Here is a 13713-nt window from a genome sequence, read left to right as displayed (position 1 = left end):
GCTTTCAAAAGGGTGCAGATGTCCTTGTTTTGTTGATACAATCACACTGTTTTGTCTGGGACTCTGAAAAAAGAGAAATAGGTTAGAAAATGTTGATTTCTCATCCTTGGTCCTTCCTCCCCCTCACAGATATGGACCCTTCCATCTGTAGCAGGAATAAGACAGCCCCAGCCTTCCTGTCTCATGAGATCAGTACTCATTCATTTCATTCCTGCCCACCTGTAGGAGATAAAGCACAGCGAGATTTTCATGTCCTGCTTCACTGATTCTTGTGAAATTAGGTGTTTGAAGATACAAACTCATGAAAGGAAGCTGCTTTTCTTAATATAAAGTGCAGTAATTTTCTTAGCAGAGAAGGAAATTGAGGATTTTCTTCATTGAAAAATCAATAGAGATTTCAAGAGCATCTGTATTTCTGATGCATAGATTAAAATGACAAAATCTAGAGGGATTACAGAAACACAAGGAAGATACCAAAAGTGTCTTTAAAGAGCTTTTCTAAGACTGGGCTTGTAAAGAGACTGTTAGTTGACAGAGACCCTCTTCTCACCTATAATCCCTCTCCTTAGGTTGGAAAGGGCCAGCGTTTCCCCTATGTGCAGTCCTGGTGCTTCAAGTGAGTTGTAGGGTAGGGCAGTGCTCATGGTGCTGCCTTCAGTTTGTCCATCGTAAGTAACCCCTGGCAGTCAGAGGGCGAGTGTGTTGCAATGACATGAACCATTCACCGTGCTCTCCGGGGTGTGTGCTCATCTCAGCTCATCCAGGCTCAGGTGATGGCAGAGCAGAGAGTGGTGGCAAGAGGTCAGCCATGAGTAGGAGGGAGCAACTGGAGTCAGCTGGGACCCAAGTGGCTAGGAGTTCCAGGTTGAATTCCCAGGATTTTCCACAGCTCATTCATTCAGCTAATACTTCTCCAGCATCAGTGATGTTCTGGTGTTTCCTTTGTAAACAGAACCATATCCCTGTCCTCATGAAGGTGACGTTCTAGTGGACATAAGAAATGATAAACGCAGAAGCAGATCCAGGTCAGGACACATGAGTGCTTTCTACTTTGGAGTGCACAAGGTGAGATCCTTTGGGAAGGAATGTATGATACAGGAAAATGTGGGGGAGAGAATGGACGTATCCCAGGTCTTATTTGGGTCCCTGGGATGCACCTCGTGAAGTGTGGGTCCTTGGTTTGCACAGGAACGAATCCAAGAGAGCCACAGTTCAGTAAATGTAGATTTATTCAGATAGATATATACTCCACACACAGAGTGGGCTGTTTCAGAAGGCAAGAGAAAAGCCATGAGGCGTGGGGGTTGGGTGCTCCAGTTTAAATTAAAAGTAGATACACACTCCACAGACATAGTGTGAACTGTCTCCCTCAGCAGAGAGAGCAGCCACGAGGTGTGGTTGTTAGTTTTTATGCCCTCAGTATCTTCATATGCTAATAAGTGGGAGGAATATTCCAACCGCTTTAGGGAAGGTGTTGGGATTCCCAGAAATTGGGCCACCACTCACCCTTTAACCTTTTATGGTCAGCCTTGAACCTGTCCTGGCACCTGTGGGAGTGCCATTTAGCATCCTGCTGTATTTCAGTGAGTGTGTATTGAAGCTCAAGATCTACTGGGAGTTGACTTTTCCACCGTCTCGGTGCTAATGACTGTGCCAATCTTTTAATGGCTGTGCCCGGCCCCCTTCCCTCCTGTCTCATGAAGGAGCTCTGGACTGATTGCACAATTGCAGAGCAGGGGACAGAGTGGAAAGAACTTTATAAGTGGAAGGTGGAAGGCAGTGTTGGTAGTAGAATTCTCAAGTGAATTATAAAGTAAGGGTCTTCTGTTTGCTGGGGGTACCTGGTCTCACATTAGGGAGCTGTGAGCCTTCGGGACTTCAGTGAGTGGGTGTCTCACTGTGTATACTGTGTTGCTTCTTAGGCGGCCCGAGGACAGTTGGCTTATAGGTGACCCATTCATTCAAGCAGGGGTCTCTTTGGGGATTTTCTGCACTTGAGGCTAACATGGGTCACATGGGGGGCAGGACCAGCCAGTCACAGCTTGGTCCACAGTCACCTAGTGCCCTCGCGGCTTTCATCCCATGGATGCGTCACCTCCCCCTCGATGGGGACAAGGTCACAAGTGGTGGGGCAGCTTCTCAGTGGCGAAGGCATTGCTCTCCAGACCCAACACTCAACAGCATGGACCCCTGGTGTTGGCCACAGTCTTGGCTAGATGAGGCTGTTGAGTAGCTGAGCTCATGAGACGTGGGTGCCATGCTTCCACTCTCACCAACAGCTCTACTTTTGAAGGTTCTGGTCAGACAGCCATAAATACTCCCTAGCCCATAAACAAAGAACAGTCCCTTTCACTCGGGGAAGGGCACACAGAAGGAGAACGGATCATCCCGAGAGCAGGAGAGGCCAAATCAGTCCTGCCATCAGGGGTCTGACAGACAAGCCAGCTCAATTCCTCTTACTAGTTGTTTACTTGGAGGATCTGGGGTATTTGGGTGACTTGCAAGTGTCAGGAAATTGTACATGAGGGCTTTGTAGATTTTCTGGTCCAGTGTTAACTCACCCCATTGTAGCTGTTGTGCAAGGAAACAAAACTTGGTGGACAACAGGCCATGGCCTCTGCTCCCTGGTGGAGCCAGGAGATTACAATGTTAAGAACGACTGCGGGGGCATAATTTCTATGTTGAGAGGCCAGATGGCCTTACATATCTCTCATGCTGGATGTCTAAGTTGCAATGGGAAACTGGATTTCATCCAGCTCTCCAGCCAAAGAGGAGACCACAAGTGGCCTCCCCCACCAACTGTGAGCTCTTTGCCTCCACTGACAGCAGCATCTATAGCAAAAAGCTGGGCTACCACCTGCGTTTCCATGTAAACATCCGAGTAGCCCCAGCAATGGCCTCGTGAGCGATGGTGTGCCCAAGGAAGCGCTGTGTGGGACAGAGGGAGGAGTGCCGGGGTCAGACACCGGGAGGGCAGGCAGGCAGTGAGGACATCTGTGCAGCGCAGGTGCCATGGAACTGAGCCAAAGGGAGGCGGGTTTTGGAGCAGGGAGCCTGGGCAGTGCCGTGGTGTTTGTAAGAAGATCCTGGGCTCTGGATCCAAGAAGTCATTGGCTTGATTCCTGACCTCAACCCTCATCTTGGGCAAATGTTTGAAGCTTTCTGTGCCTCTGTTTCCTGGTGTCCCAAATGGGGACAATAGTAGCAATTACCTCTGAGAGGCAGGAGGGCCTTTATAGATGTCATTCCATTACGCTCACAGCAGCCCACGAGCACGGTGCTAGGTCCCCCATTTTACACGTGGCAGACGAGTAACCTTTTAATCAGTAATCACGCAGCTAAGATTGGTCATATTCAGGATTTGAATTTGATCCCTGTGTCCAGATAATTTCTATTCTCGCTCAGTATTACTGGAAATCTAGTAAAGTCACAACAAACACTGCTGGGAAGTGGGAGCTTGAAACATGTTTGACGTCTTCGCCATTGGGGAGTGTTGAGTTCACGTTCCTCGCAGCCCGTCCGAGGCCCCCTGCGTCTCCGGCTGCCCCTGGTGGGGTCTGCAGGGCTCTGGGCAGCTTCTCCTTGTTCTCTACCCCCAAGGATCTCTGCTCTCTACAGGTTGATTCTCAACCATGACTGCTCGGTAGAGCTATTGTCTAAAAACAAAAAAAGGTGGGGACGGTTCGGCTCAGTGGTAGAGCCGTGCTTAGCATGCAAGAGGTCCTGGGTTCAATTCCCAGTACCTCCATTAAAATAAATAAAGCTAACTATCCCCCCAAAAAAGGAAAAAAGTATTTAATAAACAATAAAGAGTACAAAGGCCCCACTCCAAGCTGGGGTGCACTATTTTTTAAAGGCTCCCAGATGCTTCCCATATGCAGGAGGGTGAAAGCTATCCCTATACACCTCTTGTGAGCTTGTCCACTCACACACATTAGCCTCTTGAAACTAGAAAACTACTTGGCTCAGCCTAGAACTTTCTCCCGAATTCTAGACTCTTATTTGCCTACTGCACATCTCTCCTGGAGCCCACAGGCACCCAGCCAGAACTGAATCAGTTGTCTCCTCTCATGACTTGCCCCTCTTCCTACCCTTCTTATTTCATGGAATGGCACTATAATTTAGACACTGCCAAAGCCAGAAAGCTGGCCGGCATCTTTGACCTCTTCCTGCCCTTCCATCACACCTGTGGCCAATCCGTCCACCTGCTGAAATGTTTTCTTCTCTCTCCTCCTGGCAGGGCCTCAGCAGGCCTTCACATGAACCTGCCAATAGGCCTCCCTGCCTCTATCTTGTCTCTTTCTAGATCACTTTGCTTGTCTCCTCTACCTTGGAGGCACACAGAGTCCTTTGTGATGTGCACCTGTGATCTCTCCACCTGGTTGCCTCATCTGCCTCCCACACCCTGTGCTCACTTGTAGACTATTTGCAGTTCCTGGAAGGGACCTGGCTCTCTTTGGCCTCCCTCCTTTGCATGCGCAGCTCCCCAGGGAGAAATGGCCTTAACATTATAGGTTCACCTGATCAATTCTAGGGCATCTCAGAGCTCACCACAGTGGTTCCCTTCTCTGGGAGAGCCTTGGCTACAGTTCCGGCTCTCTGCCCCGAGCACTCTCTGCTGACTGTTCTCCAAGCCCTCTTAACACACCTCCTCAGCCATCACTTTACAATGAGTCCTGTGCTCCTAGGAGCTCCCGGAATCAGGGACTGTGTCTTTCTCCTCTTTATTCTCAGAGCATTGTAGAGACTCAGATACAATGGTGGAGGGAACAGTGGTTATTCTGCAATTTCTCTAGAGTTGGGGCCTAGGGGTAACAGTCTGGTGGGAAGAAGGGCTTAGGGGATTTCCCCTGAAGCCACATTTTCAATTAACATTTCATGTTGTTTTTGTCTACTATTTGAAGTTACGAGTCTTAAAACAGAATGACGATTTCTAAAAATTACCCTACCGATGATTGAGGAAAATGGCAGTTTTCCGTATTTAAGAATATTATTTTAAGTTTGTGTGACTGGGGTGGTGGAAAATAGAAATGCAGGGGCTACTAAAGCATTTTCATCCCCTTCCCCACCCTCAGGTCCTTTGGACAGAAGAGACAGAGGGATTTGTCTTTCCTTCTACAAATTTTTATAGTTGACTCCCATTTTTTCACATGCGCCTTCATTATTGTGGCCTCCTTTTCATCACAGACTAGGTGCCCTTTTGTCTTGAACTAAGTCCCGGTCACTGCTCCCCCTTCCTGTTGGGATGTGCACAAAGAAGCATGGCTCTCATCCTAAAGTCAGAAAAAGGGTAGAAGAAGCAGGGAAACATTTGTTGAGGTGCCATCAGTGTTTGAGCAGTGTTTGAGCAAGGCATTTTACATAATTGGAAATGTAAATTTATTGCTGCCACTCCTGCTGCAAAATTAAAAAAATAAAACTATATATCTTTGTATCAACATTTCAGAGCTATGAAAAGATGATTTCTGAGTCATCTGTATTATTGCTTCTTTCCATCAGCTGAGATAATTCAGAGCTGCTGGTGCTTGCAGTCAGCAGCAGCAGGACAGTATGTTGTGAGCATGAATAACACTTGGGAAAAAAATGCCTTTACTAGGAGCATCTGAAAATGTCTCCAAATATAGATTTAATAAATTGAATCACAGATCTACAGAATGTTGGCACTGAAAAAGTCTGGAGGGAGCAGGTCAAACTCCTCTTTTTATAAATGGAAAAAAATGAGGTTCAGCTACCAATAGAAAGTGACATTTGTCTTTACAATGTAATAAGCTTCTAATAATCCCCATTATGAATTGTTCCCATTGTTTACAACTGAAGATGGGGGTAAAGCATATATTGGTGAAAGACTGTACATTCAGAGATGAAAGCTGAAACTTAGACAAAATTAGATTTTCATAATGCTTTTGAGTCCTGAAAAACAAAAACTTATCATATTGGCAGCATACAAAAAATAGTGAAGAAAAGTTTTTGGTCATTTAAACTGCCAAGTTTAAATTTAAAATTGCCAGCTAATAAGTTTAAATTTTCATTGGAACATGCTTGTTGAAAAATTGAAGATGAAGACTCATTTAACTTTATCGTTCTTCCTTATTTAAAAAATTTCCTTATTATGTTTTTTTTTTTAGTTTTTTATTTGAAGTATTTTGCTTTACTTGTGAAAGCATGCTCCATTGTTTAGAGAGGCCAGCTTTGTGGTAGTGAGATCTTGCGAATGAAGTTGCCTAAATTCATATTTGAACACAGCAGCTTGCTTCCTGAGTGATTTTGGACAACTTATCTTCTCTGTGCCATAGTTTCCTATAAAATAAGAAAAAGAGAGTTGCTTCGTCATGACAGTGGTAAGGACGGGTCGAAGTAATGTACAGAATCTACTTGGAAGGCTTCCTGGCACAGAGGAAGGGCCATGTACTTAGTTACAGCTATTATTATACTATATCTGGTTTTATAATCCAGGTAAATCTTGAGTCTTACTGATTTCATCTCTTAAAAAATTCTAAATATAAACTCTAAAATGGAAACTCTTAAACTTCATAGTTGTAGCTAATTAACACATAAAGCTCAACGAAGAAACACACAGTGGAGACCATTTAGCTGCAGACACCTGTGATACTTTCTGTCCTGCACAGACTCTAAGCTGCCACTACCGTCACTTCTGAGATCAAAGACAAACTAAGGAATAGAGCTTTAAATCTTGGCCTCGTCAGGTGCTCAGACCATGGCAGGGAAACAGTTTACTGTTCACATGTGCATTTTCAAAAAATAGTATTTAAACGAACACTGTATATATTTTGTTGTGTGTTTGACATCGTTAACAGAAAAGAAAAGAAAAGAAAAAACAGGAAAAATCCCATGCATTTACAAATAAGGAGGCTATGTCTGAAAATTATTATTTTTTTATATTATGTTTAGGATTTAGTGACCAGTTAGGAGAAATATCATTTCATTGGTGTAATCCCTTGATTGACTGAACATGCTTTTTTAATTAGGAAGAAGAGCGTGTTCCATTTACCACCCGGGGAAAGGTGTATACATATAAACCTTTGTGCAAGTGCTCTTTTCTGTGTAAGAACCTGCCACAGACTTTTAAAATCTAATGTGAAATGCTGAGAAAAATGAAAGTCAAGCTGGGAACTATGTAGTCTCATAGAGAAAACTTTTTCCAGAGAACATCTGAGCCAACGCAGGGCGCCACTCTGGAGGTTCCACAGTCTCTTCTGTACACAGTGCTTCCCCCAATTCTTTTCACCTCATTTGTTCAAATCAGATCAGTGGTTTAGGATTCTCCAGGGTCTGATTAAGAGACCAGATGGAGGCATTAAGGGTTCTAAAATTTTCCAACAGTAACAACCAAGGTAAAATATCTAAGAATAGCCTAACAAAAGGATAGTAGGAACTATCTAAAAATAAAAGTAGAAACTACTGAAAGATATAAAAGTTTCTTTAATCACATGATTCTAGATTAAAAGATCATATCTCCAAAATATCAGAAGTTATAAAATTGATTTGGGTTTATTGTGAATAAAATCATATTAGTAATATAATAATTAATAAGATAATGAGAGTTTTACTAGTTCAAGAATAGCCAGATTAGAAAATAGGGCAGGAAGTCCAGATATGGGCTCTGATATCAATAATAATTTAATATAAGAGATGGAAGACATTACAAATCAGGGAGATAAATAAAGGTTATTCAGTGAATGGAGCACTTGTTATCTACTTGGGGGGAAAAGAAAAGATTGAAATCATACAGTGAACCATATATTATGATAAATTCCAGAAACATTTAAAAAGTAACACAATTAGAAAAAAAACTAGAAATAAATATGGATGAGTATACAACCTCTAGATGAACAGTAAGTTTCAGAGGAAAGTATACAAAGATTTCCATGCATCAGAAGCATCCTAATTTTAAACAAAACACCAGAGGATGTTATTTGTTTACAAATTCGACAAGGGGCTAATTCCTTCAATACATAGAGAGTTCAGATCACTTCAAATGTAACATCAAAATATCTCAGGAGCGTAGAAGGCAGAGAAGATGAACACACATTCACAAAGGAAAAAATAGATGTCACACTTCAATGGTAATTCACTCAGTGCACATCAAAATGAAATAGTTTTCCACCTCTCAAGTGAAACAGCTCTGTTTATGAGGATGAAATGACAGTGATCACCAATCCCATGCCTAGGTTACTGGATAATTTTTTGTGAAGTATGGTTGATTTACAATGCTGTGTTAACTTCTGGTGTACTCCTCAAGCCTTCTTAGAAAGCAGTCTGGCAGTTGATATCAAGAGTCAAAAATATTCATATGTTTTAATCCACTAATTCAGCTTTGAAAAACTTTTAATCAGTAATTATTTCAAAATGGCAGGGAAAATTCAGTATGGATGCAAGTCACAGACATATATATATATATAAAATCTCAGCCAAAATATTCTTCCAACACTTCACAAAGTAGAATTGTATGCAGCCACGAAAAAGTGTGTCAATGAAAATATTTTATGACATGTCAAAGTGTTATGCTTATGATAGATTTGAGAATAAAATTAATATATAAAATGATTTGTAATATACAAACAATGCACCGTTCTGAAGGAATTATGTCTATAGGTAGAAGCATTATTCATTATTATTTTTTATTCATTTTCAGAGTTGGAGTCTTTTGATTGTAGGTGACAAAATCAATCTCCAATGTGTTTAAACAACAACCAAAAAATGGGGATGCGTGGGATTTATTGGTTCCTGTAAATGAAAACCTCAGGTCTGAGGTCTGGCTTCAGTCAAGGAGAGATACTCTAGCCCAGATGATGTCAAGGTCTGCTTTTGTCCTGTCTTCATTCTGTATCTAAAGATATCTCAGCATGATGCTTCTGGGCACTCAGTATCCCAGATCATCCATCCAAACCAAGACAGGTCTCTTTTGGCAGCTTCCTCTCTTGATAGAGGAAGCTTATGATTCACATGGGCACCAGCACGTATCTCCTCACATAATAGTGGCTCTTCCTGGGTTATTTGCCAATTCTCCAATCATGTGCGAGGCCAATAGAATGAGGGGTATTATTTGTCTTAAACCAACTGAGATCTACTTCTGGTGCTTCAGAAAGAGTGGGTCAATCGAGCTTAAATCACAGGACTAGAAACAAAATGGAGGTTACTTATCCTAAAGCAAGTTCTGGGTCCTCTTCTAAGACTGGGGACAGATCCAGGACAGCAGTTCTGTCCACTACTGAGTACTTTCAAATTTTCTTTAATGAGCAAATGTTAAATTTATGATCAGAAAAGATGATAAATAAGAAGAAACTTGAGGAAGGAGAATGGAAAGCTTTCCTGTTTCTTAAGAAATATTGAACCCATTAAGTGTTTCAAAGAATAATGGAAATGTGTCAAGTTTGTAAAAGTTCTGAAATGAATTAGAATTGATTTTACAGACCATGTAGGAGACAGTGCTATACAGTTAGTGTGTCTTTGGGTTCTCTGAGTATTTCAGTACTTTCACTTAAAGTTGCTTCATTTGGGGCAAATTGCATCATCTCCAGGTGGCTCTATTTCCTCATCTGTAAAAGAGATATAATATTACCTTCCCCACAGGGTGATTGTGAGGATTTTGAAAAATAGATGTGTGCTGAAGCAATAGTAAGCATTTAAGGAATCTTAACTATTATGTTTACTTAATACATAATTAAAAAATTATTATGCAGACTTTTAAAAAATGCATACTATTTAAATGGCCTTTATGTGCTGTACAAGAGAGGAAGGCTTAATATACCTTCTATAATACATTTTTCTCAGCCTTAACTAATTTTCACATTTAATCACACACACACCAAAAAGTTATTCCTTTCACAAGCATGAAGATTTAACTGTGAAGAAAAGGATGATGAAAGAGAGTAGAGGAGAAAATAAAATGCTTTCTCTACAAACTGATGGCTTAAAAACTAAGAAAACCACCTTTTTAAGACTTTGGTCACCATATTTGTAGCTAATACTTAGGTAGAGTTTTTCACATGCCTGTGGTTAATGTTCCAAATTTTTTCACAATTAGTAAATAATTGATTCATCACAATAGTCCTATAAATTGCTATTGTTATTCCCCCATTATATGGGTGAGGAGATTGAAGCCCCTTGAGGTTAAGAAATTTACACAAGGCCCCACAGCTAGCTTCGGAGCTGGGATCCAGATGCAGGAGTGTGGCTCCGGGAGGTGCTTGTAAACACTCCCACTGCTCTCCCCTGCAGGTGCAAGCCAGCGGCCCACTGTTACTATAAATAACATGATGTGGTTCACTTAGTCCTGAAATTCACATTCTTTGTAGCTTTCTCTCTGGGGCTGCCATCAGGAGCAGCCAGGGACACTGAGTACATGCTTCTGGACTATGACCAAGAAGGTAGATGGAAGGAAAACAGTTTAAAAATGGGATCTTTAATGTGCATTCTTCAGTGGCCAGAAAAAAACCTGCCTAGTGAGGAACTGAAACCCTATCAGCCACGTGCAAGTTATGCTTCAGACACCCCCGCTGCCCTTGGGTCCACGCAGTCAGATCTACAGTGGATCAGGGACATGAATCTTGTGCAAATGCAGGGAGTAGGAATAACTGCCACTTTAAGATCTCAATGAGTATGAAAAGCATGTGAAGCTTTCATCAGCAGAGACCTGCTGTCACTTCCACTGTTTCCCTCAGGGCATGCCCACAGCTTCACTGGTCCTATTCAGAATGAAGACGTCAGCTAGTACCTGCTGACCCCTGAATCGGTGATAGGTTCTCCCTTGAAAGGAAGAATATCCCCTTCATGGGTTACAACTAGTTCATAACCTAAGTAATTCTACAGATGTAGAAGGGATACTTTCATTGGTTCTGCTATCACAGACTTCCCTCCAAAAGAACATGCCAATAGTTACCCCATTTTCACCCATTAAAATATACTTAACAGGCTTCCTTCTTTAGTGCAGTTTTAGGTTTACAGAAAAATTCACAGAAATTGGAGTTCCCATATATTCCCTACGCCCTGCACACAGAGGCTCCTGCTGTCAGCGTATTACATTAGTGGATGCACTCATTCTTTTTGACATCTTGCATTCCTCCTCCCCTAAAATTTAACATGCCTGATATTCACGTCTCTTATGCATTTACGTGTGATTTATATCACATCTCACGTTTATGTGAGGTTTACAACACATGCATGTTTTCTGTTTAAGCTGGGTTGGGGGCAAGTTTTCTGTGTAAAAATACGATCATTAGTGAGTCTCATGCTGCTGGGTTTTTGGGTTGTCAGGTCCTGTTGACCATTGCTTCAGTTATTGGGATCATTGTCTACGGACTTTCACTGTTCACTGTATTTCCTGCAAAACTTCCCAAGAACCTGAGTGGAACAGACCCAATCCAAAAGTACCTGACTTTGCAGGTGGGCCACGCCCATCACTGCTTCCCTCATCAGTTTTATCATCTTCATGACCCTGAACGCCATATATGAGAAAGTGGCAGTCATGATGACTGACTCTGGTAAGCTCCTCCTGCAGCTGAGATAATTTCTACACAAGTTTTAGAACCAGGTCAAAACAGAGACTATCTTTTAGGCACTTCAATTGCAGTACATTACAGTCTTTAGTTAACTTCAACTGCAAACCTATTTTCTCTAGCCTATATGAGAAGTGAATTAGCTCCATTTTTGCATTAGTAAAAGGGACAAAGGACGCTTTAGAATGTCCAAGCTCTGTGTAAATATGTCAGTGTTTAATAATAATTTCAATTACATTAGATAATGTACCCTACTGTTGAAAGTAAATAGTCTCTGTATTGCAAATAAGTGGAAGAGTGTCGTGGTTCCAGTGGGAGATTTGCTTGTGCGTTACGGAGAGGACAGATAATCACAGTTTTATGTGTCTTCCCCCCATGCTGTTCCTGTTAGTGTAGCTCCATTCTCATCAGCTGCGGCTTCTATAATAAATGTTTCTTCTCTCTGGCTTGTATCCCACCCAGCGGCTTAGCGGCCTAAGTTAAGTGCTTCCCACACATTGCATGTGGCTGGGTGGTTCTCCCAGTGGTCTGCTCAGTGGTCATCTTCTGAAAATACTAAGACCAATTCAAATTCTGAACTAGGAGGATGACCCGTTTTCTTTTCCCCAAATGCTTCTAGCAAGTTGCCCCGTGTTTTGTTTGTCTTCTTCAATAGTCCTACCTTACTGCCGTTCAGGGAGACAAGAGAATATTATTTAGCAGGATGTTTAGAAGTAGCTTTCTTTCAAATTACACCTGACAGAGGACAGTTCTTGCCCATTGGATACTGTTGTGCTTATAAATTTTAAGGAACGGATGACTTTTTTTTTTTTGCCTTGTGGGATATTGCGTTCTTAGTGGGAGAAACTTTTACAACACTGTGTACAGTTGGAATTAACATAGTGGATATGTTAAGAAATTCAAAACAGCTGATATGAAAACAGTGTGAATTGCGTAATATATATATATATATATATATATATATATATATATATATATACATATACATACATACATACATACATATTTATTGTGTTAACTCATGTGTCCATGGCTTTGATTAGGGTCTCAAAGCCGTTCACAGTTTTACAGACTTACCTTTTCTTTATTCTAGCTGCAGAGCTCCCAAGGACCAGACTGACTATGAGAAAAACCCAGCCATGAAGGTGCTCTTGTTCCATTTTGTCAACTACTACTCCTCGTGTTTCTACATCACATTCTTTAAGGGCAGATTTGTGACTTATCCATGAGATCTGATGTATTCCCTGTAAAAATACAGAAATGAAGAGGTGTGAATACAGCTTTGTGTTCTGACAGTCTAATCTGTTTCAGGTTTTCTCTTAGTTGCCCAATGAAGAGTGTCTTTACTCTCTGTTCCTTTGATTTTTTTAGGCATAAAATAATGACTTTATTTCATATTAGAGCTATCTAAAATTTAAATGAGATTTTCTTTCTAATATTCCAGTGTGACCCAAGTGGCTGTATCCTTGAACTGATGACACAGCTGACAATAATCATGGGAGGACAGTCCATCTGGAATAACATACAAGAGGTGTTGCTTCCGTGAGTACTCAGTCATGTGTTCTTGGGGTGAGAACGGCCCACCGACCCACGTCATTTTCCTGCTTGGCCATCTCTAGAACAGGGGAGACTCTCTGCTTATTAAAGCTCTCCAGATAGGATGACACAGCCAACAGTATAAACGTACCTGCTGTTTAATAATTATGTTTAAATGCCTTCCTTTTTATGTTTAACATAAATCCTCAAGTGCTATAGTCTCTGCTTATTAGCCCACCACTGGGGACTGACGGATCAGAGCCCATTGAGAGATGGCCCTTTTTGGGGCCATGAACTAAGTTTTCCCACAACTTCCTGCAAATTTCTCCTCCTTTTATATATGCATTTAAAAATCCATAACAGGAATTTGTTGAGTGCCTAGTATGTGCTAGTCACTGTATTAAATGTTGTACATATATGTATGTGTGCGTGTGTGTGTGTGTGTACAATTTAATCACCCAAACAATCCTTATTCTTATCTTCCTTTTGCAAATGAAGATCCTGTGGCTTAAAGAGGGTAACTGATTTGCCCAAGCTCTCATTGCCAGTAAGAGACCACTGTGGGACTCAGATGTAAAACCCTATCTCTCTGAATCCATGTTCGTCTAAGAACAGAGACTCTCTTGGGTTCCTAAGGCACAGGGTTACATAACGTTTTAAG

At 41.6% G+C, this 13713-nt stretch overlaps 1 protein-coding gene across 1 annotated transcript in view; it reads left to right on the top strand.

Moving 5' to 3' along the window:
• Window positions 1-13713, top strand: part of LOC140693129 (uncharacterized) — a 59841-nt gene that overhangs the window by 33501 nt on the left and 12627 nt on the right. The window contains exon 5 of the mRNA XM_072957200.1: window positions 12961-13058. Coding sequence (XP_072813301.1) covers window positions 12961-13058 — 98 coding nt within the window. The remainder of the gene's footprint in view (window positions 1-12960; window positions 13059-13713) is intronic.

Source organism: Vicugna pacos, unplaced genomic scaffold (assembly GCF_048564905.1).
Source record: "Vicugna pacos unplaced genomic scaffold, VicPac4 scaffold_19, whole genome shotgun sequence".
In the NCBI taxonomy this organism is placed as follows: Eukaryota; Metazoa; Chordata; class Mammalia; order Artiodactyla; family Camelidae; genus Vicugna; species Vicugna pacos.
Note: the sequence above shows the minus strand (reverse complement) of the source record. Positions and strands in the feature narration are given on the sequence as shown.